Source organism: Porites lutea, chromosome 4 (assembly GCF_958299795.1).
Source record: "Porites lutea chromosome 4, jaPorLute2.1, whole genome shotgun sequence".
In the NCBI taxonomy this organism is placed as follows: Eukaryota; Metazoa; Cnidaria; class Anthozoa; order Scleractinia; family Poritidae; genus Porites; species Porites lutea.
The window spans coordinates 6,109,111-6,135,121 of record NC_133204.1 but is presented as its reverse complement, the minus strand read 5'-3'; the positions used below and the strand labels follow the sequence as shown (position 1 = coordinate 6,135,121).

At 36.8% G+C, this 26,011-nt stretch overlaps 1 protein-coding gene across 2 annotated transcripts; it reads right to left on the bottom strand.

Annotated features, from left to right (window-relative positions):
- Positions 1-479: 479 nt before the first annotated feature.
- On the bottom strand, positions 480-16,328 carry LOC140934028 (gamma-aminobutyric acid receptor subunit beta-like). Of its 2 annotated transcripts, none has more exons than XM_073383712.1 (11): positions 16,299-16,328; positions 9,471-9,555; positions 8,343-8,456; positions 6,270-6,338; positions 5,409-5,518; positions 5,244-5,311; positions 4,043-4,263; positions 3,405-3,487; positions 3,052-3,189; positions 2,127-2,506; positions 480-1,817 (listed from the first exon to the last, which is right to left on the bottom strand). In XM_073383712.1, the coding sequence occupies exons 2-11, from the start codon at positions 9,530-9,532 to the stop codon at positions 1,488-1,490; spliced, it is 1,575 nt and encodes a 524-aa protein (XP_073239813.1). In that variant the 5' UTR covers positions 9,533-9,555; positions 16,299-16,328; the 3' UTR covers positions 480-1,487. The 2 variants fall into 2 exon arrangements, with proteins under 2 accessions (XP_073239813.1, XP_073239812.1); XM_073383711.1 differs by lacking the exon at positions 16,299-16,328 and adding an exon at positions 12,143-12,348.
- Positions 16,329-26,011: the final 9,683 nt, after the last annotated feature.

Genomic DNA, 26,011 nt, shown 5'->3' with positions numbered 1-26,011 from the left:
TGGATCTTGTCTTAAGTGGAGCGATAGAAACATTCGATAACCGTCGCGGCAGCCAGCCAGGACATCTTCATTCCGGAATAGCAACGCCTCACCATCGGAACTAAAGTCCTTAAGTCGGGAGGAGGCTCGTTACCTGGTTTGTTGCCGAGGGACTGGCGTTGGCACCCTCAGGACCAGCTTGCGGATCACCCTCTGCTTGCATCTAAGCGGATTCACCCCGGGCTTGGCAACAGTCGCGAGTGATATTATTACCTCTAAACTTGTTAAATTACCTAGGGACTATGATCGTAATCGACCAGCGATTCTTGTTGATTGCTAAAGTTCTCACGCATTAGAAAACGATTTCTGAAAAAACATAAGCGCCAACATAAATCCATTTAGTTCCACCAGATTTATGGTTTACCATTTTTAAGACAAAGGGTTTTTCTCTTGAATGGGGGCTTATAAAGACGAAAAAACTTTTTATTTCTTTTCCTGTTAATTGCTACGCCTTAGAGAAACTCAGTTTCTTTAACAGGTTGTAACTAGACTACTGCGTTCTTTTCCGACAGGAACCTTAACAATCAGTTATACTAATGAATAAGCCTTCTTTTTAATGCTGTCCTTCATAAGGTTACGATGAACAGTGTACATATATTTGATTTGATTAATGCTGGCTCAAGATTTACACATGCTGCATGGGACCTTATTATCCACCAAGCAAGTTGTATATTGATATGTCCTTAACACAGTTAATGACGCAAGAGGTATCTATGACCTCACAATCATCAATCTTGGATGATACTGTCAAGATGTTCTTTGTCAACTAGTACAACCTAAACCTTATCTTTACATTCAGTTCGGGTATATTCCATGATACAGTTATAAAAATATACGCATAATTCATTCTCTGTTAAACACAAATGTTTCATCTTGAATAGAAAAGTTTTAGTATTACGTTGTGAACACAACCAAATACACTGAACCCACTTGACCCTCGTTAATGTCTGTTAAGCAGAAGTGTCCCCACATAATGAAGATGTGGTGTCTCTAACCAGTGAAATTGTGGTTTCTGTCACTGTGGGGGTTTAAGGGGTTAATCTGATTCCTGAGTTTTACCTGCTTTTTTTAATTTTTGCAGTCCACTGACAGTGTTATCAGGGGACATTTGTGTCATCGCGAATAAATCGCAAAACTAATTCCACTGCTTCAAGTTTGTGTAATGCATGCAAAGTTGTTTAGTGTACTCGAGGATATCATATCGGCTACAGAAGAATTAATGTTCACTACATGGTTATATGCCAAAATTTCTCAACAAGCTACCAACAGACTAGTGCGTAATATCCTGCGTTTGCCGCCATTGTCTTCCAGATTTCCAATGCAAGGCTCTTACAAATAACACGTCTCTACCTGTGAGGTGATGAATGTATACCCGTGTACATGTACGTGACGGTAGAACGGTTGTTGAAAAAGACTAATCAACACCACTCTGCATCTTAGGCTCTCGGCTACGCCATGTAAATGACAAAGTATGTGGTGAGGAAGGCGATATATCCAAGTGGAAAAAGAATCCGCGAGTATTGATCCAAGTAATGAACACCTTTCTCAGACCTGAACCTCTGTTTAATTAATCTAAGGCCGCCTTTGCTTTCTTTCCTTCTCTTCTTGGCAAATAAGGGCTTTAGACGTGCGGCTAGGCTTTGCTTTCGTTTACGTTCGTGTATTGAGAACTTTCGTTTCGCATGGGAACTGTCTCCGTTTTCCATATCTTCGAAACGATGTTTAAAGTTGTAACTCTTACCATCGACGGCAACCGTAACCAGTAACGGCTTCCGATCCTGAAGAAATGTGAAGGTAAGCAAGGTTACAAAGAATGGCCTAAAATTAACGGAAATAGAACTAGTAGCGGCAGGATTAATTCATTCGGTAGAGCTGGGCTGCCAGCCTAGACCTTCGCGTGGCTCGGATGACCAAGCTATATAAAATGGCGGTCCCGTCTCCAGTAGGAGAGGTAAAGTAGTGTCGACAATTAGTACTTTTTGTACTAAATACATTGACACTCATTCAAGTAATTAAAAAAAGTGCATTCTTTTACTGTAGGCTACTGATGGATATCTTGTTCTAAAATTTGAGTTAACACTTCTTACCGTATCTTCTCCAGTTGGATTCCCCATCTCGTAGTCAGTTTTCTTTTCTTTAATTTCCTGCAACTTGCGAGACTGCTTGAGCACTAAAACATACTCCAGCAGCGTCATGAAGATGAAGACAAAACCACCAAGGAGGAAATAGTCGATGGACTTCAAGTAGGACACACGAGGCATTCCTGCATTAACATTTCCTCGCATGTAGCTGATAGTCAATACCGTGGTAATACTGAGCGCTACACGAGCAGGAACAGCTTCGTGATTGATCCAGAAGCTAACCCAAGAGAGAGCCACAACGCAGACGCAGGGAATGTACATTTGGAAGATGTAATACATAGATCGTCGTCGAAATATCATAGTCGCCGTCAAACCTGAAAAGGTGCCTGTAAAAATAATGTAACCAGCAGTTAAGATAGCTGTTATAACTATCGTGTAGTAAATAAGTAACGTTAATTCCAGGGAACTATATGTATTTCTGCCTGACAAGCGTACAACTGATAGGGTAGCATACATTTCTGATCTCTAATTAAAAGACTTAATAGTAATATAAACACGAATAAGGACCGCGTCGCTCCTTACTCGACGAATGTAGACATGTTGACCCTTTAATGTTCACCCTTTGAAAATAAGCGTCACACTAGATGAACCATTCAATGCATTCTTTTAATGCTGTTTTCAGAAAGGATCTCAGAAGTTTAAATACCAGATTTCAGAAAAAGTGAAGCATTGGATTTGGAATTAGGAAGGGGACATTCTTTCCTCTGCCCCAGCAGCTTTTCTCGAGGTTGTAATACGCCGGGATCTTAATATGGTATTGACCCGTAAAATCTGGACCTTTTTGTGTTCCTCTCCTCTTTCTTCATTTGGTGAAGAAACTTAATTTATTTCATTCAATTTCTTGACAAATTTTTGGGAGTTAAATTCTTACTAGAATGATAGACTTTGTGCTTCAGGTATCTCTTCGCGCTGATGATGTCAAACTGTGCCATCTCCTTGTCGTAAATAAAGATGTCACTTTCCACCTCGGATTTCCATTTGTACTTCAAATCTTTTTCTTCATATGAAACTAAAACAATTATAATAAAAAAAATCGAATAAAAATCGAGCCGGATGAGCCAAGATAACTTTACAAGAATTTCCATGCATTTTCCGTAATAACTTTTAATTTATTCTATCCTCTCTTCTTTAAGATGCAATCCCTTCTAAAGAATGCTATTGCTTTTAGAGTTTAAATCAATGCCATACACAGTTGGGATAAGGATAGTGCTTAGCTTTACTTACAGCTTTCAAAAGCCAGATGGCAGGTCTGCTTATCCAGAGGATAGTCTCTTAGGTCTAGCTTACATGAGTTTTTCGTGACAAGCCTGTTGAAAGTAAAGGGAACATACTCATTCGACACCGATCAAAATTTCGGCAAGTTTTTTAAAAGATTATCTAAAGTCTGATGACTAACATTTTTTGGTAACTTTCCGCGGTTTTTAAGTAGGCTGTATTTTCCAAACTGGTTTAGTTCCCTTCCCCTGTTGAGAATTCCGATTGGATCTAGCCGCGCAGCCTTTTTTTCGCCGTTGTCGTCAGTACCTGAGAACCTTGTGCGTTTTCGGTCGTGTCTTGACAAAATGGATTCTCAAACAAAAATGACTGCCAAAGCTGAAATTTTTGGTAAATTGTTAACAACAGTTGAGATATTTCGAGGGATAGACATAGTCCCTACTTCGTCCGAAAAGAGGTGATTGATCAAGAACCCAATCCGAAAAACCATTGTCAGTGATCTTTTGAAAATCTCAATTGTAAAAGGTTCTTTTGATGAAGCATCAAGTTTACCGTTATATCGAGATTTCCTTTTTTTTAAATTGTGACGAGATATTCACTGACAGTGTCTTAACATTTATCTGCCTATTAACAATCTGAATCGTTACCTTGCACTGAGCATCATAGTCCCATTAATCAAATTTATCCAAACTTTCTTGTTTGCGAAGACCATTCTGTGTATTCTAGTGTCAATTGAATTAACAAAGAAGGTATCAGGTAACCAGAACTTTTCACATGCTGCTCCTCCCAGGATAATTGTTCTATTGATTCCAAAAGCTAAGCGAGGGTCTTGCCAAAACTGACCAAGATATAGATCCACCTCAAAATCCTAGGATGACGAAAAAATGAAAAGAACGATAATCATTATTCCCTCCCCTTGTGCTAAAAACGGCATGATAAGTTAACGAGGTCAAAGAATACTTAACTGCAAACTTAAATATCTCAGGTTGAGCGTCATTACTGATCCCGCGTAATGTCTTCTTTTATCCAATACCAAACAAAAGAGCTTGTTGATTATAGCAATGGGACAAGGCGGGGGGGGGGGGGGTGGGGGTGGGGTAGTGGGGGTGGGGACGTTGGACTGGAAGCTGCGAAAAACCACGATATATTTACTGATCAACTCTTTACTGATTAATTTCTTGGAATTCACGGGCTCCGATCAACAAACAGAAATCCCTTGTTTCTGACATTTGTAGAACCAGTGACAAAATTTCTTGTTAACTTTTTCCACGATCATGGCTAATGAAGGAGTTCACGACGTACGGGAATTAAACCGACAACTTATCCGAGGTTGGGGCACGTGGGGTTCTACAAACCTGGGTTTATGTCGACCCGTCATTTGGGATGTCACCTCTCCTTAACAGGCACGTAACGCGATCTGTATAAAGGTGATATAACACCAGGACGATTCGCAACGACGATTTTTAGCCCAACACATCGTTGCAACGTTGTTGCGTCATTGCTTTGAATAGTTGCAACGTTGTTCCAACATTGCAACGCTTTGTTTCGCTAAAAATCGTCGTTGCGAATCGTCCCTTGTAACATCACCTTAAGGCGACGTGCAAATGGAAGCAACTACTCCCAACATTGTTGGCGTAGCTAAAAGTTTGACGATTTTCAAACTTTGCGCAACAACTCCCAACAACACGCAACAACTTGTAACAACATGCAATAGGGTGTGCATGCAAACGGACGCGCTATATAACATCCAACGATACTTACTTTGCGATTTCTTAGGTTGGCCAACAATGTTGCGTCTAAGAAAAATTTTGCGTCCGTTTGCGCGAGGATTTACCATAAAAAACTTACCATACTCGTTTCACTTATCTCTCCAAAAGACAAAATTAACATGTCCAGGTCAACATCAAGAGTTTTCACTGAAATAAGGAAAAAAAGAATTATTTTATTTACTACATCAAACATACCTTAAATAAAAGGAAAAACTACGTGAATAGTTGTTTAAGGCTTTTTTACCTCCGTAGAAAGGACGAATTCTCTTGTCATAATTCCTAAATACAATCTCTAGTACGTCGGAAACATTTCGTCCTGGTATCACCAGCTCCTCGTACCGCAGCTGAAATTCCCTAACAAAGGAAAAAATACTTTTATAGCAATCGTGTAGTATAACTGTTAGGTGTTAAATGTCATACTATTACGGTACCATTATTGTCATGCCGGCAAATTAGAACATAATTGTCGGTCTGTAGCAACGTTTTAAAGCAACCTACTTTATATGAAAATTAAGTGAAAATTTACCCGTGTATTTGAAAACGGCCCTTTAACAACAACAACAACAACATAACTTTATTGAAAGAATTAACTTTAATTAATTACAATGTCCCTTAGGTAGCAAAAGCTAATCTAGGCGGGACAGAAGAAAAGCTGAGGGTTAGGGTTTAACTTTTAAAATAAATATTATCACATAAATAGATTTAAATTAGCATCATTATACATAAAGAACAGTCAAGGAAACGCTAACGACTTAGAGGTTGAAGAGAAAAATCAATTGAAACATTTAAGAAAAATCATTTAGCCACACCAACTTTTTGTATGATAAAAGGTGTTTCAGTCCATATAGTCATTTTCTTTTACTAAAATATCTAAGCGAAGTCGGCGAATTTCTCTTTTAAATTCCTTTTTGGGTAGATTTCGCATGTTACATGGTATCTCATTCCAGAGTTTTACGCCAAAGCTGGAAAAGACCGCTAATATGTATCTTTAGAAAACAAGCAATAATAGTTTGGACACTTAGTAACAAAATAGTTTCATAGTACAAGATTAATAACCCTTTTTCCTTGAGAGGTCATATTTATCTAAAGGAACTGACTAACATACCATGGAGGTGTATTCGCAGGTTTCACCTCTTCGGTGTTATTATACCTTGGTGCTTCTTGTTTAGGATTCCTATCGAATAATAAAACGACAAGGTCTAGTTTCAATAATAAAGTTAGCAATGAGGTGGCTGAACACGTACAGTCTCTCTAGAAAAGCTTTATCTTCTCACTGTATATGTAACCATCTTGATCATGGGGGATATGAACTCAAGGTAATAGACTTTCCAAAAACGCGCCCACAAGCTGAGAAAGTTGCCCAAAGTTGTCGGTAGAAATTTGTTCTGCTTTTCGTATCACGTGATCTCAGCGCGCTCATCAGTGACGAGCATGCGTAAAAACCCATTGACGCCTGAGACTTTTTTACGGTTTCGAATGAGTTTCTACATACAAACAATCCAATGGATAGGATTACGTGACTCCGTATATGGGGTTACCATAGAAAGTGGTGCTGTTCTAAAACACTAAAGGATCCAGTTTTCTGGAAACGTCATTCTGACGTAGTCATTTTGCTTTGTTGAGCTATAATAACGGCTGAAGTTTGGTTTGTAGGCGATTTTTGGTAAGTTTAGGTCAATTTTTCATCTTTAGTGGCTGCTTGATGAGCATCACTAGGCGTGACGGTAGCTAAAAACGAGTCCACTTTGTCAAAGAAGCGAGTAGGGTGATGTACTTTCTTTGAGAATTTAGCTTGATGCTCGTGGAACTAGAGAAATGGCGTAACGAAACGAAGTGAGTGATCAAGTTTCTCATGAAAGCTATTTCTTAGTTGAGTTAAATTGTAAATTCGTACGTGTTATACTACTACATGGGAAATTTCTTCAATTTGATTGGCTTAGAACAGTGGTATTTCAGCTTAATTTGAAATACCTACATGTGAAAATTACAAACCTTTTGCGGGTAGTAGTATAAACATATAATAGCATGATTTTTACGTGATATTTGGCATAAATACCACTCAAGATATTTCAAAGTTGTCTCAAATTTCACTCGCCTAACGGCTCGTGAAGTTACGTATAGCAATTTCGAAATATAACTCGTGGTATTTATGCCAACTGAATATCACTACAAATCATACTATAACCTATACAAATTTGCCTCAAGTTAAGAATTTTCAGAATTTTTTGACAAAATACCTGTTAGAATCCTTTTTGATGTGCTATTTTGTGTGTTTAGGTTTCCTAGAGCGTCCTCAAATGCCCTGACAACCTCATTCATAAAATTTTAAAACTTTGTTGCTATCTTGGCACTGAGACGTACGAAGGTTGCCATGCGCTTGTGAAATTATAAATTAACGCTGACATTTCGCGCCAAAATTAATTAGTCTTTCGTAACCCTAACGACTGGATTTTGTTTAAGCCTAATAAATTCAAAATTTAGGTTTGATACCAATTAACCATGTTGCCATGGCAATGATGGAAATCTTACGTTAAACGTTGTAACGTAAGTTTTTAGAAGTATATTTTTTCCCGCCAAATTTGAACTTTATAACCTGCAACGAGTCTTAAATAACATCCTAATGAATGGCAACTATCCACAATCTATCAAACTATATTCAGCCACCTAGAATTTATGACCAGCAAAGACATGCACAAGATATGGGTTAATTTATTCTTTGATCTTTCCTTAATTTTTCAGATCCATTGTTAAACATTGACTCCATAATTGGATAGAGTACTATTCTGCTTGTACCGCATCAATACCAGGCTTCACTTCATTTCGTTTAATTGTAGATTTGGCCTTCAGTTCCGCTGAATGTCATAATACCATTAGGCGGCATGTTTAACTAAAGATAACTAAAATTGCATCATTAAATATCGCCAACACTTGATAACGTGGCAGCCCATAGCTGTTTCTAATAAGAAAGGGGATAGTGAATTTTTCAGTTGCCAATTAAAATTCACACGTTCGACCTCCTATTGTATTAGGGAGCACCAAACCAAAATGCCAAAATCAGGTTTTTTCTTACTAGTTAAGGCACTTGTCGCATTAGTAGCCTTGGTCGCTTTAACGAGAATTTCGATATTTTGCTCAGAAAACGCAAAAACAACAACAACAACAACAACACAACACTCACTTGGTGGTGAATAAAGACTTCAGTGAGGTGGAGAGTGATTTAGTTCTTGGCGGTAACGTTGTTGTACTATAATTGTAGCTTGATCCTGTTATGTTCCTAGTGGTAAAAGCATGGCTGAAAAAAAAAAACAAAAAACGTAGATTAATATGTTGAATATTCAGTAATTCTTAAAGGAGACTTGTAATACTAATTACTTTGCCCTATTTCATTTTTTTGGTGGAATAGAGAGTATAGTTATGAAATAGCTCCTTTAAAATTCTAAATTAGAATGAGAGATCGTGTTAATCCTGGTCGAGCGAGATGAGAAAATTTTTGGTAAAATTTTCTATGGCTAAAAAGATTTGCTCGGATAAGATATGATTTATATAAAATAGATCTAAGAATATAAAAAGAAAAGTTTATAGTTTTAATTGATTAATTTAAGTTTGCCTCTTACAACTTAGCATTCATACTTAATTTATTCTTCTATTCGTTTACCATCTTTATACCATCTTTATTTTTTAATGATATTTTCTTTTAAAAAAAATAATGTTCATTTAAACATTTTTTAAATTTAAATAGCGGGTTTTTATTTTCTTTCCATTTCTCGCGTTATCAACTTATTGTAAACGCACAGTCGTTTCTTAATCCAACCTGGCGATTGCGTGGAAGCCGCCATCTTGGTCGTCAGTGGAGGCGGGAGTTGGAAACCACTACGTAACCATTTTTAGCAGACATTTGCATAAAAACTAACATGTTTGTTATTGACAGCTACTGCAGAAACTTGCGCTAAAATCAGGTGGGAGTTTGACTCGGATGATTATCAGACGTTTTTCATCTAGCTGTTACGTCTGACGTTAACATTTAGTAATACGTTACTGGAACCTGAATACATGCTAAATGTTTCCGTCAATGAGACGTGCACAAGAGGAAACAATATTTTTTGACGTAAATTAAGCTTCAAGCAATGTACAAATGGTGAAAGCAAACTTGTCGTAACAAGACCGCGAACGAGTTATCCCGACTCGTGTCACATAAGACCCGTGCGTTTGTCGGGAACTGATGTCGCATCTGGACATCTTTCATATATACGTAAGTAATACGGCTATGCGAGTACATCTCTAAAAATGGATTTTTAATTACTCTTACCTAGCATGAAAAGATAGATTAAGAGACCAGATAAGCACCATCACCTTCACTATAAATGACATGGCAAGCGACTCACTTCGAGACACTGCAAGGAAGAGAATATGGTACATGTAATAATGTTTCGCTGGCACGGAATAAAAAAGGACAGTTTTACGCTGAAACCATAACAAAGGTCCTAATCATACCTTAATCCTGTTTAAAAATATCTCGATAGTATTTAGCGCCCATTCAATTTTCTTCTTCAATTGCAATGTTGTAAAATGACAGAAAAGAATTTCAGTTTACTTTGGTTATTACAACTTATTGTAATATTACTACTTGAGGTGGCCTACTTTTAGCTTAAAATACAACAAAGGGCTGAAATGTCGATTAAAAAACAGGAGCAGTTAGTGCCAGAGATTCATGATGAATGCACATTCTATGTCGGAGTTTACAGGCACAGACAAAACGTACCTCACAATGCCCCATTTCCAAAAATCCCAAAATAACACGCATGGCTTAATTGAAGCACATATATTTAATGAACACATATTTCAAAATTAGCTTTGCAAAACGGCCGGACTTGTTTCCCAAGGGATGGATTCTCATTATTTCTTCATTTGAGTTTAGAGCCTATGTTTTTGTGCTTTTGTATAGGTCGGGATAATCATATCCTTCCTGTACGGAATATTGTTTTGGGCTGATTAACATTCACACGCTGCAACTTTGCAGACATGATAGTTGTCCAACCCACATAACGGCAAAGGAATACGTCCTTTAACCTGGAGTTTAATATTCCCTCAATCATTTTACAAGGGTAATTAAAAAGGTGTCTTTTACCTGCAATTGATTTGTTACCGGAGTTCCAAATGTCTTTCTGTTTCGTAAATCTTTTAGTTAAATCTATTCTTTGTAGTAGATAAATGTTCTCAAACCAAATGCAGTCAGGACCGGCGCAATTCAGTAAACCAATAAACCAATAATCTGCCCTGACTGTATGTATTGAGGTGCCTGTTGCGAGACACCTCACATTAAAAGGTTCAAAGTCAAAACGGGAAACAAGGGATCTTTATTGTTTTGACCATAAACTGAGTTAACATCATTTGTTGTAGTTCCGTTCCCTGTTAACGAAGGTCTCTTTACCCGGAGTGTCAGTTGATTGGTAGCCTTGGTGACATGAATTTACTCAATTAAAAAGTGTTTTCTTGCAAGATATGCAGCTATGTTTTTGAGATTAAATCGGAGACCAGGAGGATACCAGGAAAGAAAAGGAAACTTAAGGAAAGAAATATGACTCTAAGTCATGTTATAGGAGTTCAAGACGAAACGTAAGTGATACTTTTGTCATCTAACTTCCTCGGTCAGCATTAGAAAGAAATTTTCCAGGTAGCAAAACCTCCGACTAAGCCGCCCCGTTCCCCCCCGCCCCCCCGCCCTAGGCAACTGTTGTTGTTGTTGTTGTAAAGTTGTGTTTTTTTTTTTTCAGAATTAACATGCGCAATATCTCAAGCGGCAAGATGGCAACAAAGTCCAAGTAGAGCGCTCAAAATACTTTCCGAGACATTACAATGAATACAATTTTGTCTAAGAAATAATTAATGAAAATAATTTGAAAATTTTTGGTTGAATAATTTTACATTGTAGGGGTAAATATCATTATTGCTACCGGCATTTATGTGTCAGAAGGCCTAAGAGAAGATTTTAGGGTCGGCATTGAAAGTAAATGAAACGCTTAAAATAGGCAATTTATACCGTAACCAAGATTTTCTGTAAATCTTATTCTTATGGAGTCTCAACGTTAAACAGTTGCTAAAAGGTAGGAATTGTTTGGTTTTATCATCATCAGTAGGAGGTGTCTGCAAATGAACGATATTACTCTCAATTTTCCGGTGTTTTTTGAACTTTCATTGCTCGCAATTTCCCTCTTAAATTGACTAAGATTTTTAATTCGGCAAAAGTATTTAACTACTTTAAAACTCTCCAGGGACGAACAAAGCAAACGGAAACTAAATCAAACGGACAAAATGTAATAACTGGTAAATTGAGCTTATGTAAATGAGAGTACATTTTCTTCTTGACTGCTGTGTTGACAAGTTGTAATTTTATAACCCTCTACATAGGCAATAACATTTTACATAAAAATATTGTATTTTTTAATACTGTGTTATTAACTTTTTGAGGCAATTTAGTACCCTAGAAATGGCTAACGGTGGCGGAAAACAAACTACTTTAAATAAGCTATCAATGGCGCCAAAATTTGCCATTGCACCTGCGTCATCTCTTCGACACTGAATGCAGATTCCTCAGTTGACATTATTCTGCAAAACACTACATAGTTATTTCACAGCGCTTTTGGGACTTTTTAAGAAAATAATCATCTTTCCGTCTTGAGAGTTTCAATGTAAGTATCAAGTAACCTAAAGATAAAACGTTTTGTTAAAATTTTCCGACCTAGTTTCTAGATGGCAGAGCCGCCTTTCCGTCTCTGAAATCGATATTAACGGAAGAACAATACACATGAGAATATATTTCTCAAGGATAATTTTCCCTTCGCTAGAGGAGTTGTAGCATTTATAAATATACAAATAAATTTAAAGGGCAAAATAAAATATTTGCAATGTGAGTACGGGGTACGGTGTACGCCGACGAGGCGCTCAATCTACTGTTAGTAGTATTCAATCGTTACAACTAACCGTTAATCTTCTCTTGTCTCAAAGAGACATTTTAGTATCCTTTGTTTACCTGATCTCCTCCCCACATCTATCGGATTTTAGCCTAAAACTTAGGGAGCAACGCTAAATGGTTGCCAGTTTAACGCTTTCCAATCGCTGAACAAGCCAAATTGATTTAAGTCATTAATTACAATCCTAAAATTGACCTAAAACTGAGTAATTATCCCAGTATTCTCGCATTGCTATTGGATGTTTAATTATTTGTATGGTGCCAGATTTAATAAGTTGCCATTCTGTGTGTCGCTGTTGCTTTAATTCAACAGTATTATACAATCTTTAAGCATTATAAACCCAGGCCAGTTACAATTATAAATTCCAAATTAAGCGATATATAACCTAAACCCCCCCGCCCCATATTTTTGGATATAAAATATATTAATTTTTCAGCATTTTTGTTCTAAAATGAAATCTATGACGATTAAATAAAATTTAGTACTCTCTAAACAGATCATAAACATCTTTTCGCTTATAATTAAACCGATGCTAACGATCTTAGTTTCAATTCATTCTGAACAATGTTTGGAATTTTAACGTTTGATTAAAACAAAAACAATTGCAATTAACTTTGAACTTTATGATTTTTGACAATAGATCTTCAACAAGCTCTGAATAATTATCTACTGACGATGCCATGAAATGAATGAAAACAGTGGGGGACATACATAAAAAATAAAAACGCTTGTCAATTCCTATCTGTAAGCGAAGACTGAGTCGTCCCAAAACAGGCGCCCTATTTTCCAAGATGAAGCATGAAAAGAGCACAACTGTTTCGAAAGAAAGAGTACGAGCACAGAAGCTGATAAATGAGGATGCTGAAATTGTTTTAATTTAAACTTAGTTGATTGGAATAGATATTTAGCCTCAGTTAAGTTTCTTGAGTTAATGTTGAGTTTCAAATAGCCTAAAATAATGCCAGAAAAATCTGCTTCAGCTATGAAAGCCAGTGGACTTTAATTTATTTCCCGGTAACAAAAACTTACCGCAAGGGTAAAGAACTGAATATGGGAAAGAAAAGAGTGTTCGAGGTGTGACCAAACTTACTCCTTTGAGCCCATATTTACCTTGAGGCTTTTGTGAATCAAGGTCTTTTGAGTTGTAAAATTATCGTCAGTCAGGATCCCATCAAATTTGATGGTTTCCTGCGTCAGTTAAAAGAACATCAAAATAAAATGAAATGTGACTATGATAAGCCAATGATTAGTGACGAATTTCACATCTACAATACGTCAAACCTTAAATGCGCCTATATGTCCGTTGAAAGGCCAATGGTCAAATAACGATCTTTAAAAATTTGTTAATACTATACTACCAAAGTGCCCTCTTTTTGTAGAAATACACAGAATTTCGTTCCATCCAGTTTAATTGCCAGGATTATTGTGATTTTTCGTCTCTTAAAAATTTTCACTCACTTGCATAATAAATTGGTTGGATTACAGGTCTTGACTCTCCCTTTTTTGTATACTCATCTTAGCTGTTTTTATCTCAGAGGTGGTGTCAGTTGTCAAGAAAAATTTAAGACGAGATCCTGATTCATTGACGTTGAGGTAAAGAGAGTGAAATGATAGAGGAATGATATGTATATTACCTCACCAAGACTGAAGTATGACAGCGTCACTAACGGTATTGTTTCACACAAATTTAGTTTGCTCTGCACGAGAACAACATGATCATGGGCGTCCTAAACGGAAATTAGATGCCGCGAAACCTTTAGTTAATATAATGAACCTCTAACGATGTCCTCTGTATAACGAACGATCCTCTTCGCCCCTGCTGTAATAACAAAATATTTATATGGAAAGGACCTCGATATGAGGAAACCTCGTTATCGGCGTTATAAGCTGAGGTAAAAGAAGGTCTCACATAACTCTTTTTTGGGCGAATAGCATGTAAAGGGGCAAAATGAAAGTACGTAACAGGCACTTTTTGTCACGTGACAATTACTCGATTCTACGAATTTACGCTCTACTGGAAACTGTCCTCATCATGAAGGCCAAATCGACGCAAAAAAACGTAACAACATAAATTACAACTTACCAGCAAGTAGCTGTATTTGCGTTAAAATGAATTAATGCATACATATATCGTCCATATTCGTTAAAACGTTTTTTGGCATGATAACAATGTAATTTATAGGCGGATATCGCCTTACACGCTTCTGAAATGACTTATAAAACTGAAAAAAAAAATTGAGAAACCGAAAGGAAAGGTTTGTTACCGTTAAGTGGGCTGCTAGCCTTGGACAGGCTCACTGGCCAAACGACATGTTAATGGTAAACAAGTTTGTGTTAAGAGTCAAATGTATTCATGCAAGACAAATTACCCAAAAACATGATGTAACGCGAACGATAAACAATTAACAAAGTAAAATATATCATTAGATGGTTATTGCTTTCATTCTAATTCTAAATGGGATTCGTTGATAATCGAGTTTAAAGTAACATAATATATATCAAAATCAAGTTTACCTATTTTTTTAGAAAATTTCGTTTTTCAGTCTATTGAGTTCCCAATCAGCGTATTAGGTTTGTAGTTTTAGTGCGTCACTAGGTCATTCAGTATTGTCTAAAACCTTCGCCACAAAAATTGTTTTGAAAGTTAAGGCGGCACTCAGTTAGGGGTTTGGTCGTCCCAAAGTATATGAATGAAAAACTTGAGTTTTCAATTTCAAAATATGAAAGAGTACTATATGATCTGTAATCTTTATTTTTTTTTTGTTTCCGTTTATTTCAATAGGAAACTCAAAAACCCTTATCGACCAATTCAACACACGGATATAAACTCTCATTTGGAATAAATTCATAACGCTTATCAAAACCCCATGAAAACCCACGTGAAAAAAATGAAACGGCACAACTGACGTTTCTAGGACTACTAATAATACACGCTGAAAGACCCCCACCCCCCCCCCCCCCCCCCGCTCGTAGATGGGAGCGGGGGATAGCGAAGAATGTAAAATAGAGAATAAACAGTGAGCAACTTCCATATTATGCAATTTTTTTCTTTGTTTTGGTTACAGTGTGTTTATTGATGTTATCAGTTAACAGTTAACATGTTGCCCTAGAAAATAGATGCCAATTGAATATACGGTTGTCATTTACCACAAGATAACCATTAGTCTTAAAGTGAAATCACAGCTGCCCTTACATATCAAGCAAAATTGTTATCGCTGCCGTGATAATCTCAAAATAATAAAGGTTTCCCTCGGCAAGACACCGAGTCTGTTGAAGATAGAAATGCCACGAGGCTCTTTATTAGGCTAATATCAGGGAAAAAAGCTATAAGCTCAGTTCAGGTCAAAATACTTTATCATTTGTAATAAATGAAGAAGCACTGACATCTGGTCAGTTAAAATTATAGGTCTCTAGTACTTTACCAAGAACTATATTGGTGTCTTTGTGTTAGTATTTCTTTCACCCTTTATTATTCTATAATCCTGATGGCGTCACTGGCCTTTTTTCCCCGTAATGATGGGTAAAATAAATTAAACAACAAACTGCTGCATTTTTCTGCGTTTGAAATTTACTGAAAATGTCCTGCCGGAAAACGATGCATTTGGCATTTCCGAGACCCTAAATTGAAAATTTTTCTTGGGGAGCATGCCCTCAGACTTCCCTAGGTTAGGCCGCCTTCGGCGCTACAACTTTTCTTCCCACCGTACGTACACCTTCAAAAACTCACGTTACGCACCTGGATCGGAAACCATTTAAGAAATGTTTTCTGGTATGCTGACAATAAACATTATCAGAAAGAGCAAATCACAGAGGGAAAACTTGGCCTTCTAAAGAAAGAAATTTTACCGGTTTAGCGATGGGATATTATTCGTTAAAACGAATAAAGAACTCATTGGCAAAATGTGAGATTCCTTAGCAAGCAATCGAAGAGGGTTTTGAAGTATAATCATAATTAACAAAATACAATTCAAGTTAATGAGAATGAGTCCCATTGTACAAAACAGCTACTAACAGCCATTGCTACCAACAATGTCTTAAATCAGAGACAGGTCGCTTTTTTAACCTGCCAAAAAATAGCGACATTTGAAGAAAGAAAGTAATTTTTTAAATGAAAGTCAACCACAATGAGCCAAAGAGGGTCAAAAACAGAAAATAATCGCCCTTACCTTAAAAAAAGAAGTATATAATTTGAAATGTCCTTGTCGTGACGGCTTATTACAATAAAATTCTCTACTCAGTCTGTGCGGCACCAATGGTGACCTGGGCGCTGAAAGAACGGCAATGACTGGTTTAGCGAGCACAAACGAGATGTAAATATACTAGTAAGATAAGTAATTACTCTTTTTATATGATAGGGAACGGTGCATTTGTACATATGGATAAAACATTTATTGTGTAGGTTCATTAAACTTAGTGGTCACATTTTTGCGCATTTATCAGATCTTGAAGATGGCAGTAATCCAAAGTCAGCTATCTCCTGTACAACTAACAGTATGTAATAAATAATTGAGGATGAACAAAAGTGTTAATGAAGGTGGAAAGTAAGTCAAAAACAAATATATAAAAATATAAAACAGAAAAAAAAAATTATCAAAAGGAATGGTTGTCACTTTACTTTAAATAATTGTCAACAGCAACCACGGGTTCGTTTACTTTGCTTGAGTGGGATTATGACATCCTTTAACTTGTTTTAAAATAAAGTAAGAAACTCGACCCTCTTACGGAGCACATAATAAAGTTTGCACTCTCTTGTTCTTCGCCATTAATTTTTTGTGTTAATTTTGAATTCACCCTACAAAAACCTGAAAAGCACCGCAAAGGGTGAGCGATCGCCAATTCATTATCGTCAGTACCTCTAAATGGAATACAAATTGATAATTAAACAAGTGTCCTAACCAACAGCACATAATTGACATCCATTTTTCTGTAGGTGTACTTCAAAGAAGAGACAATAGTTCAAAGACCAAAAAACCCGTTTCAATTAGTAAACACAATCCTCTGGTGTTTTCGTTGTTTATGTTTTTTCGTTCAGGTATTATGAGGGAGGGGATTCTTTTTTGTTCACAGTTCAATAGAGGAGAAGTGTGACGTCAAGTTACCATGGTAGCCAAATTGCTGGACAACAACTGGGCCGAGATTAAGCAACAACTACGGCGACAGTAACGAGAACGGCAAAAAAATAAAATAAAAAAAAAAGAAAGAAAGAAAGAAAGAAAAGTAACAAAACAAAACAAAAACCAAAAACCAAAAACCGATAGGTTTAGTTAACAAAACAACAACTTTGCACGTTTCTTCACGCTTTTTTTTTTGTACATTTCTTAGCCGTCGTTGCACGACAGCGACATGAAACTTCCTGATTTTTCGTGCGCGCTTTACAGAGTAGGTGAACACAACACAAATAGTTTCCTTTTCCTTTTCTAAAGTCGGATACGGTCCTTTCGGATTAAACCCCGAAAACTTCGCCAACATGTGGCAAATTAAATGAAATTTTGAAATTTTGAAACAGTGCGAATTCACTTTTTAAGTGAATTTTCGGTTTGTTGTCATCCAAACATTTTGCTACCATGGCAAAGTGACGTAACGACTTATAACCACAACAGCAGTTTGCTAACTACACACCAGCAGGTCAATAACCACGCTAGTAGTTCAATGACAATACATTATGAGTTCCGATGATAAGTGTAAACTACATGCATTACCGCGGGGGAAGGGGGTGGAGAATACCTTTTATAACATAACAAAAGCAAATCGCGCGCTGTGATTGGTCAGTTAGCCACTACCATTTGCCTGCGGGTGCACGCCAAGAAACTGTGGTAGCGCGGTAAAATTTAGGCAAATTCAACAAATCTCCTCTCCTGACGGTAAAATACACCGATGAAATGCACAGATGACAAGTGGAAGTTGAAGAAAATACTTAGCTGTTGTTTTGAAGGAAAAAAGACAAAAGAATAGCGACAAATTTGCCCTGGATAAATTAATTTTTTTTTTTCTCGCGGCTAGAATCGGCTGAAGGAAAATGGAGCGAGCGAAGATTTAAGGTACATTTTGTGTGTTTAGAGAAAGTCTGTTTGAAATGTAAATTTATCAATTAGCATTAATTGTGTTATTGACTTTTTGGTCAAGCTGATGCTAAATTCAAGCAAATATTTTAGGAAACACGCTCAAATTCGAGACAGCTTTGTTGTGAAGTTTTCATCGCATGGATTAAAAATTTTAGTTGAGTTTAAACGGGCACGTTACGCTGGAATAAGCAAATTTCATTTGAGTACAGAAACATTTGGGTTTTCAAATAAATTTTTCGAACAGTAACTTCTGTGTGTATTATTTTGTTCGTCAGTGTTCATTCATAACAGTCGTTCAGAGAACGGTCGAAAAACAACAGCTTCAGCGCCAGTTGTGTGTCAGCGAATTTCAGTTGCAACCTTGACTTTCATAGCTGGATTTCCCCAGACAGATTTCGATACAAAGCTGGTTAATTTCTTTTAAAAAATTAGTGTTACCTGTTATTCTAAAGGAATTTCAGTCAAATTTTCTCGTTTCTACTTTACGTTTATTTAAAAAATTGTCACATAAATAAGCTTGATAATTATTTCATTTATTTAGTTTTAGCTTATTTTTTAGAGTCTTTTTAGTTGGTGTTTATAGTTGCAGCTATAGTTTTCCGTCAAAGTTTTTACCCTTATATTAAGAGCAAGTAGACAGATGCCATACAGAATAACAACGAAAAACGTTTCGCAATTTACCTGAAGACGGAGAACGGTTGATTCAGCGAAAGAAAAACTCAAAGGGGCGGGCAGATGGCAGCATACATGAACGCGGACCGATGACTCAACTGAAGGCAAATGGAAAATAATGTTTTTCTCTTTTGATAATATTATAAAAGAAATGGAAAACGTTGCAGCTGTGCAACCATGGAGTTATGGATGCACTTGGGAGGTTTGCTAAGTACGTAAGAAGCTAGATGCCGACTCTTACGCTTCTTTCGTGCTTAGCAACCTCCCGCGTGCATCCATGATTGCACGCTGAACGTTTACCATTTCTTAATTATACGTAGCATTAATTAAGTGGTAAATACTTATTTAGCGACCTGGAAGGAAAGTCAGCGCCCAAAAAGCAAGTCAACTCAGTAGGAAAGCAAACTTCAAAAATACTGTAAAAAAACCCGTCAAAACACAACGGCCAACCGTTGAGGAAAACTTATTTTTTGACTCTCTTCCCGTGGGCTTCAAACTGTGGTACCACAGCTGGCCCTATGTGTCTGAGTCGACTAACATCAATCCATGTTTAATAAATAGATAATCTAGCTTTACCGCACAAGTTCAGAACTTCCAACTTTCCTGACTAGCTAGCTGTTTCAAACTTGAAAATCTGCTGTTCCGCTTCCTGACCATATAAAGGTTTCTAACATACGACTAGTAATAGTTGACACTACAGCTGCCCCCGCTCTGTATATTGTCGGTCAATAGTATTCTTGCTCGTTGTGTAGCTCTCTGAAATATACCTATTCATAATGAAGATGTTCACACATATTCCATACAATAGGTAAGATAAATACAGCAAATAAACGCAAGGTTCCATGCAAAGTTTCAGTTCGATTTACACAGCTTTGATCAAAACATTCTGTTTCGAGAATAGTTTATTTTAAACCATAAGAAAACATTTAATTAGAAGTTGAATTTTTCGCTATTTCTATTTCACTTTTCACATTTAGTTCATTTTATTTGCCGGAAAGTGTGCCTTAGAAATTGAAAGGACGTTTGATCAATTCACGCTCGCGCATTCTAGCCTTATTTTAAACTTTATCATGGCGGAAGGACATCTGTGAGCAGGGAATAAGTCAACACAGAATCTGATGGTCGATGAATTTCTGTAATCGTCCATCGTTCTCCTAGTGGTAAGCTAGCCGTTGAATCATTCACTCTTCTTGCTTGTTTGGGGCCGAGTCTTATTCCGGTCAAAGGACGAGAAAGAATGTATGGCAAGGTTCCCAATCAAAGATTGATGAACTCGTGTCTGGCAAACTCACTTAGTGTTAAAATATACACTGTTATACGCACCTTATGACTTTATCTGCGCTTAACGAGTGTCTTTTCGTCCATAACTTTCACAACAACTGCTCCACAGAATGTCACTGATAACACGTAACGCAAAAGAGTATCGAAGTATGAATGCACAATTATTAATGTCACAAAATCTACCTGTTGTAAGCGGTCCCTTCGGAATTTTTTGTGTTTTACGTCATCCTAGCCATTTCGTACTTGCGGGCGCAAACAATAGAAAAGTCATCATTACCTACCGATTGCTCGCGGCACCTGTTCAAGCAAATCGAGAGTTTTTCAATATTGACTGCATGACTGTATATCTCAAATGTAGGTACTTTCCTTAATATACGCGCGAGTTAAGAGTGCCTCCTCAGGATGGGCGAAATCCCTGCGGGGGCAATAACGTTTGTGTGTAAGAGATCATGATTGAAACAAGTTCAGGCGATGATTTTTAACGGTAACAATACCTTTCTTTCAAAATGAATTAAAATAAATACAAACACTTCTAACCTACCGCAGTTTGAATAATAGCCAAAAGCAGGACGACTGGGTTTTCTTGCCTTAAATTGGGGTCTTACGACATTACACGCCGTTAGTTCAAATGATAACCAGCAACCGCTGGGGACTTTCGCGCACTAGGAGTTTCATCACAAGAATCCATGTGTTCAACTGCAGGGGCGGATCCAGGATTTTTTTTAGGAGGGGTTGCACTCGTCTCTTGCTCTACTTCAACACCAATAAACCACACAGTTTTTTCTTTCTTTTTTTTTTTTTTTGCAGAAGACCAGTTGTATTAGAAAACCTAATTAGGTCATCTCAAGGGGGGTGCGCCCCCCTGCACCCTCCCCCTAGATCCGCCTCTGAACTGAGTGTTTTATTTTGTTTTGTTTCGTTTTTTCGGTGCTGACTCTCTTTCCAGGTCTGCTTAGTATGCCCCTGGTGAGAATGACAGACCTTCTGAGCAGACTATTTCTGCAATTAGTAATTTTTAAATTACCATCAGCCTAATAAGTTCCTGTTTACATTAATGAGCTCACTAGAACTAGAATAACAGTGTTCCATAGCTACTTCTCAACTTATTTAAATGCCCCCGCTCTGTATATTGTCAGTTAATAGTATTCTTGTTCGTTGTGTAGCTCTTTGAAATATGAGAAATAAGAGACAGTGTCTGGCAAGGTTTCCAATCAAATATTTGTGAACTCGTGTCTAGCAAACTCACTTAGGGTTAAGACATACACTGTTCTACGCAACTTATAACTTCATCTGCGCTTAACGAGTGTCTTTTGGTCCATAACTTTCATAACAACTGCTCCAGAGAATGTCACTGATAACACGTAACGCAAAAGAGTATCGAAGTATGACTGCACAATTGATGTCACAAAACCTACCTATTGTAAGCTGTTGTTTCGGGATTTTTTGTGTTTTACGTCATCGTAGCCATTTCGTACTTGCAGGCGCAAACAATAGAAACGTCATCATTACCTACAGATTCCTCGCGGCCCCTGTTCAAGCAAATCGAGATTTTTTCTATATTGACTGTATGACTGTAAAAATCAACTGTAAGTACTTTCCTTAATATACGCGCGAGTTACTAGAGTGCCTCCTCGGGATTTCGCCTTCTGGGCGAAATCCCTGCGGGGGCAATTAAAACACGAAAAAACTTAAATAATGTTTTGAATCTTATTGTTTACATGAAAAAATGAGCAAGGATAGCAATATTCGCTATAAGTATCGTACACAATTTATGCTTACTAAATCAGTATAAATGGAACACAATCAAATTACTATTGCCGAGATTAATCATCAACGCGCCATACGGATTAAATTTCTGACTTTTTCGTTAGTCGTTGAAAAAATTGGCCGTTGTCGAAATGGTTATTTTGGCATTTGGGGAAGCAGTGTAGTGGCCGTTGCTGTTGTGGAGAGGTCCGAACAAGAGTCAATATATGGACTGTCCGCCGGGACAAAAAGAGGTGGCAGTTGTAAAGAGGTGGCCATTAGTTGAGGTTCGACTGTATGTGAACAAAGTAAAAGTAATTATAGGAAAATGCATAAAAATAAGTCTGAGATCATTTTGTACGTTAAAAAAAATAATGGATTTTATCAAAAGAATTTAAAGGAACCAAAGTTCATGTACTTCTCCGGAAACGAAGCTTTTTCTCTTTCAAGCTTACATCATGGATCTTACTGATCTTACTGAAAAAACGTAAGATGAATAGAAAAAAAAGCCATTAGTGTTGATGGTTCTGCTTCTTAAGTTTGATTTGCTCATAGTATCGTTTTACTGGCTCGCGGAATTAAAAAATCTCCGTACATCCGAGTCAGTAAGTGTTTTATTGAGCATAGCGGCCAGCTCAGAACATGTGCCATGGGTAATAACGTCATATGTTCACTTTAGTTTAGCGGAGCTCCCTTTAATCATATTAATATTTACAAGCGTGTGTTATTTTTTCTACACTCAGTGTTAAGAAATTGGAGAATTATATGTAAAAAATAAAGACGCCTTGACTTTGCTCTGTTCTGTTGTAAATCACGCAGGACACGGCTAGGGCACGAAAGAAGTGGAGGGGAAAACTCGAGACGTAGTCGAGAGTTTCTCCCTACTTCTTCAGCAGCTTCCCAAGCGCTTCTACGACAAAACAGAACACAGTCAAGGCTTCTTTATAGCGGAGCCCTGGCGCGCGCGGAGCTCGCGCTGCGGAGAACCATGGGTAAGAAAATCTGGTTACCTATGCATTCAAGAAATTTTGGTTCTGACAAAATCGTCCTTACGTACGTACGTCCTCCCCTTCATGTAAGCTGGGGTGAAACTTTGTATTTCAAGCACCCCGCGCGTTTGGGTGGTAAATCACATGGCCACCGGGACTTTAAGAGAGAGACAGAGAGAAAAAAAAACAAAACAAAACAACAACAACAAGAAAGCCGAATCTTTCGTTCGACTAAATTTTAATGTCTACATTAACGTGGAAAACCGAGAAAGAGCTAAAGCGAGAAATACTCAACAACGGAGACCAATTTCATTGGAAGAAAAACATCAAAATTTTACAGCGGCAGTGAGAAAATGGAAATGCTATAGCGGCCACGAAAGTGAAAATGTGCGGCAATAAAAAAAAAGTGAGTGGGAACACACAACATTTCCTGCATAAAACGTGTAGTCGTGGAAAACAACGGCAAAGAGATGTACTAAAAGGTGATGCACGAGCAAAGTTGTTTTTTACCGTTCTCGTTGTCTTTACCGATTCTTTAGTATTACACGATTTTATATTTTGTTTGAATAAACTATAAATATTTCAAAAAGAGAGCTTCGCTTTTCGCCATGGGTAATATTTTTTGTGATAAAGAATATGTTAAATTCCCCACGCATTACTTTCTAATTTTCAAAACAAACTTTATTTCCATGTTTTATAATCTTATATAGTACGCCCTTTTAACCAATCAGAATGCGCGTTATATCTGAACTTTACGATAAACTGGGATATCTCACTGTTAACATTAATTTAAAGCTTTAGGTGTAAGTTTTAAAACAAAATCAAATTACTTAGTGTAGTGAACACTACCAGTGAGAATAAGATTGTATGATTGATCCATTTTGCCACCAGCGCTCTATATGGAACGAGATCTAAATGACTATCGACCATCAATTTGACCACAGTGTTGGTGTATTTGAGGAACTGTAGATTGTATGAAAATCGCAACTCATACATTTCCGACACCAAGAAGGTTCCCAAATTTCCGACAAAATGCTTTGCACGCTTAATAAACTGATTTTCCAAAAGATTACAATATTTTGTTTTACCGATAATTTTTGTTAACGTAAAAAGCGATGAGAAAAAAAAAAAAAAAAAAAAAAGATTGAAAACTTTATCATTCAGACGACATTGTGTATTGTAAATAACATTCTTCTATGATTTTTGCGATTTAAGGACACGCCCCTAACCCGCCGGACTCCAAGCATTTTGTATTTGCGAAATATTTACTTGTTATAACTTGTTATAAGCTTGATCATAGACCTATTCGGCTAACGCAATGTTGTACCCAATTCAGATCTCTCGGGGTTAAGATTCTTTGTGCACTGTATTTGCATTATAAGGTGGCATTCACATTTAAATGATATGGAAATTCCTGAAACAAAACGTTTTATTCCCAAGTGGTTTGAATTGGGTACAACATTGAGTTAGCCGAATTGGTCTATCTAGGTTCCTAATCTTTGAAAACACCGTCGTCCTTTGACTGTTTAAAGAACACGAATCCACACCTGCTGTAAACATACACTGATGAACTGATTTTTTTAAAAAATAATTTCTTGCAGAGACAATAAAGAATCATTCACAACAAGGCATTACGACGATGACGACCAATTTTTTCACATCGAAAGGGCCTTTTACAGTATTTCGTTCAAAATTCAAAAGTAATACACAATAAAGAAACCGTCTCTCAAAATTTGTTACTTTTTGAATCTAAGGACGATTGGCACTGTCTTGAAAGGAAAGAGAAAATAAGAAAAAAGGCCACCTAGTATGGAAAATCCATCTTTGTGTGAACGATTCTATATAATCAAATCACAGACATTTAAAAGCATTCACAGGCATTAAATTAAAGCTTTTTACCTCCAAGAAGACCTGAGTAAAATGTCTCCACAACATGGAATTGAATCCTAGAAACAAATCTAATGTGAAGGATAACGAAGAGTCCAATATTTTCCGTTTTCTGAAGCAAAGTAGATTAGTTTGTATTTTTAAATCCTATATCAAGAGCTGGTAGTTATTGGGCTCTTGTGTAAGTCGCGAAAACCACAAAATTTTGATAAGCATTTTAATGAATTAACCAGCAGATTGTTGCCGAAAATTACATATATATCGATAGCCGTAACAACAAATGTTTTCGTAGAACTGTCTTCGTCAAATATACCTGTAAAGAAGGTTCAAGTTCCCAGGATTCGTTTAATACTTGCGAAGAGAAATTAAGCCTTAGAACTGGATTCCGTGAAAATAAGTTTCTCATATCTTTATTTATTACATAAGGTACTAATGTTTACGCAACAATGATTGGATATTGGAAGTTCATCAGGTGGAATAAATTTTCATGGTGCTCAATAAAAGAATTAAGGACTGGGTTACAGGCTTAAAGGCGGGAGACAAATGAACTTTGAGTCCCTCTATTCGTAAACCCCAATTTAAACTGATTAGAAAGGTGCTTGGGCAGTGTGTAATAATACAACCGAGTGACATTGGCGTGTATCACTAGAATATAACTATCACATTCACATCAGACAATTTGCACGAATAACTTATCAGAGAGATATCCTTACTTCGTATTTCAATGTTTACTTTGGGTTATAAATTAATATGTATTATGACAATAACATCTTAGACCTCATGTTAAAATTTTAGCTGGATATTAATTAATAAAAAAAAATTCGAAAAAGTATATTTAATTAGTATAAAAATGTTAGATTCATTATCCTTTTTATAATGCAATTTTGCCTGTTTTCTGAGAAAAACTTAGTTAAAATCACTGGTTAGGAAATAACACACATGGCAATAACATAAAGTATGCCAGTTATTGCAGGATGCCTGTTGCGAACAAGGTAGATTTATGAGATTGATCTCTCTGCTTGAATTTTCAAAAACTAAATAAATGTAATAAAACCCTTGTTAAATGAATCAATTATTTACTGTTTATCGACAGTCTGCGGGTAAGTGAGCCTCCAGTCTTCTGCTTCGTAAACTTCATATTAAGGTTTTGAACCCCGAGAATAAGGGTGTTCAATAAAAAAGATAATGTCTTTATATTAAGTACAAAAAAAGTATTTTATATAAAAACTCTGACGACAGATA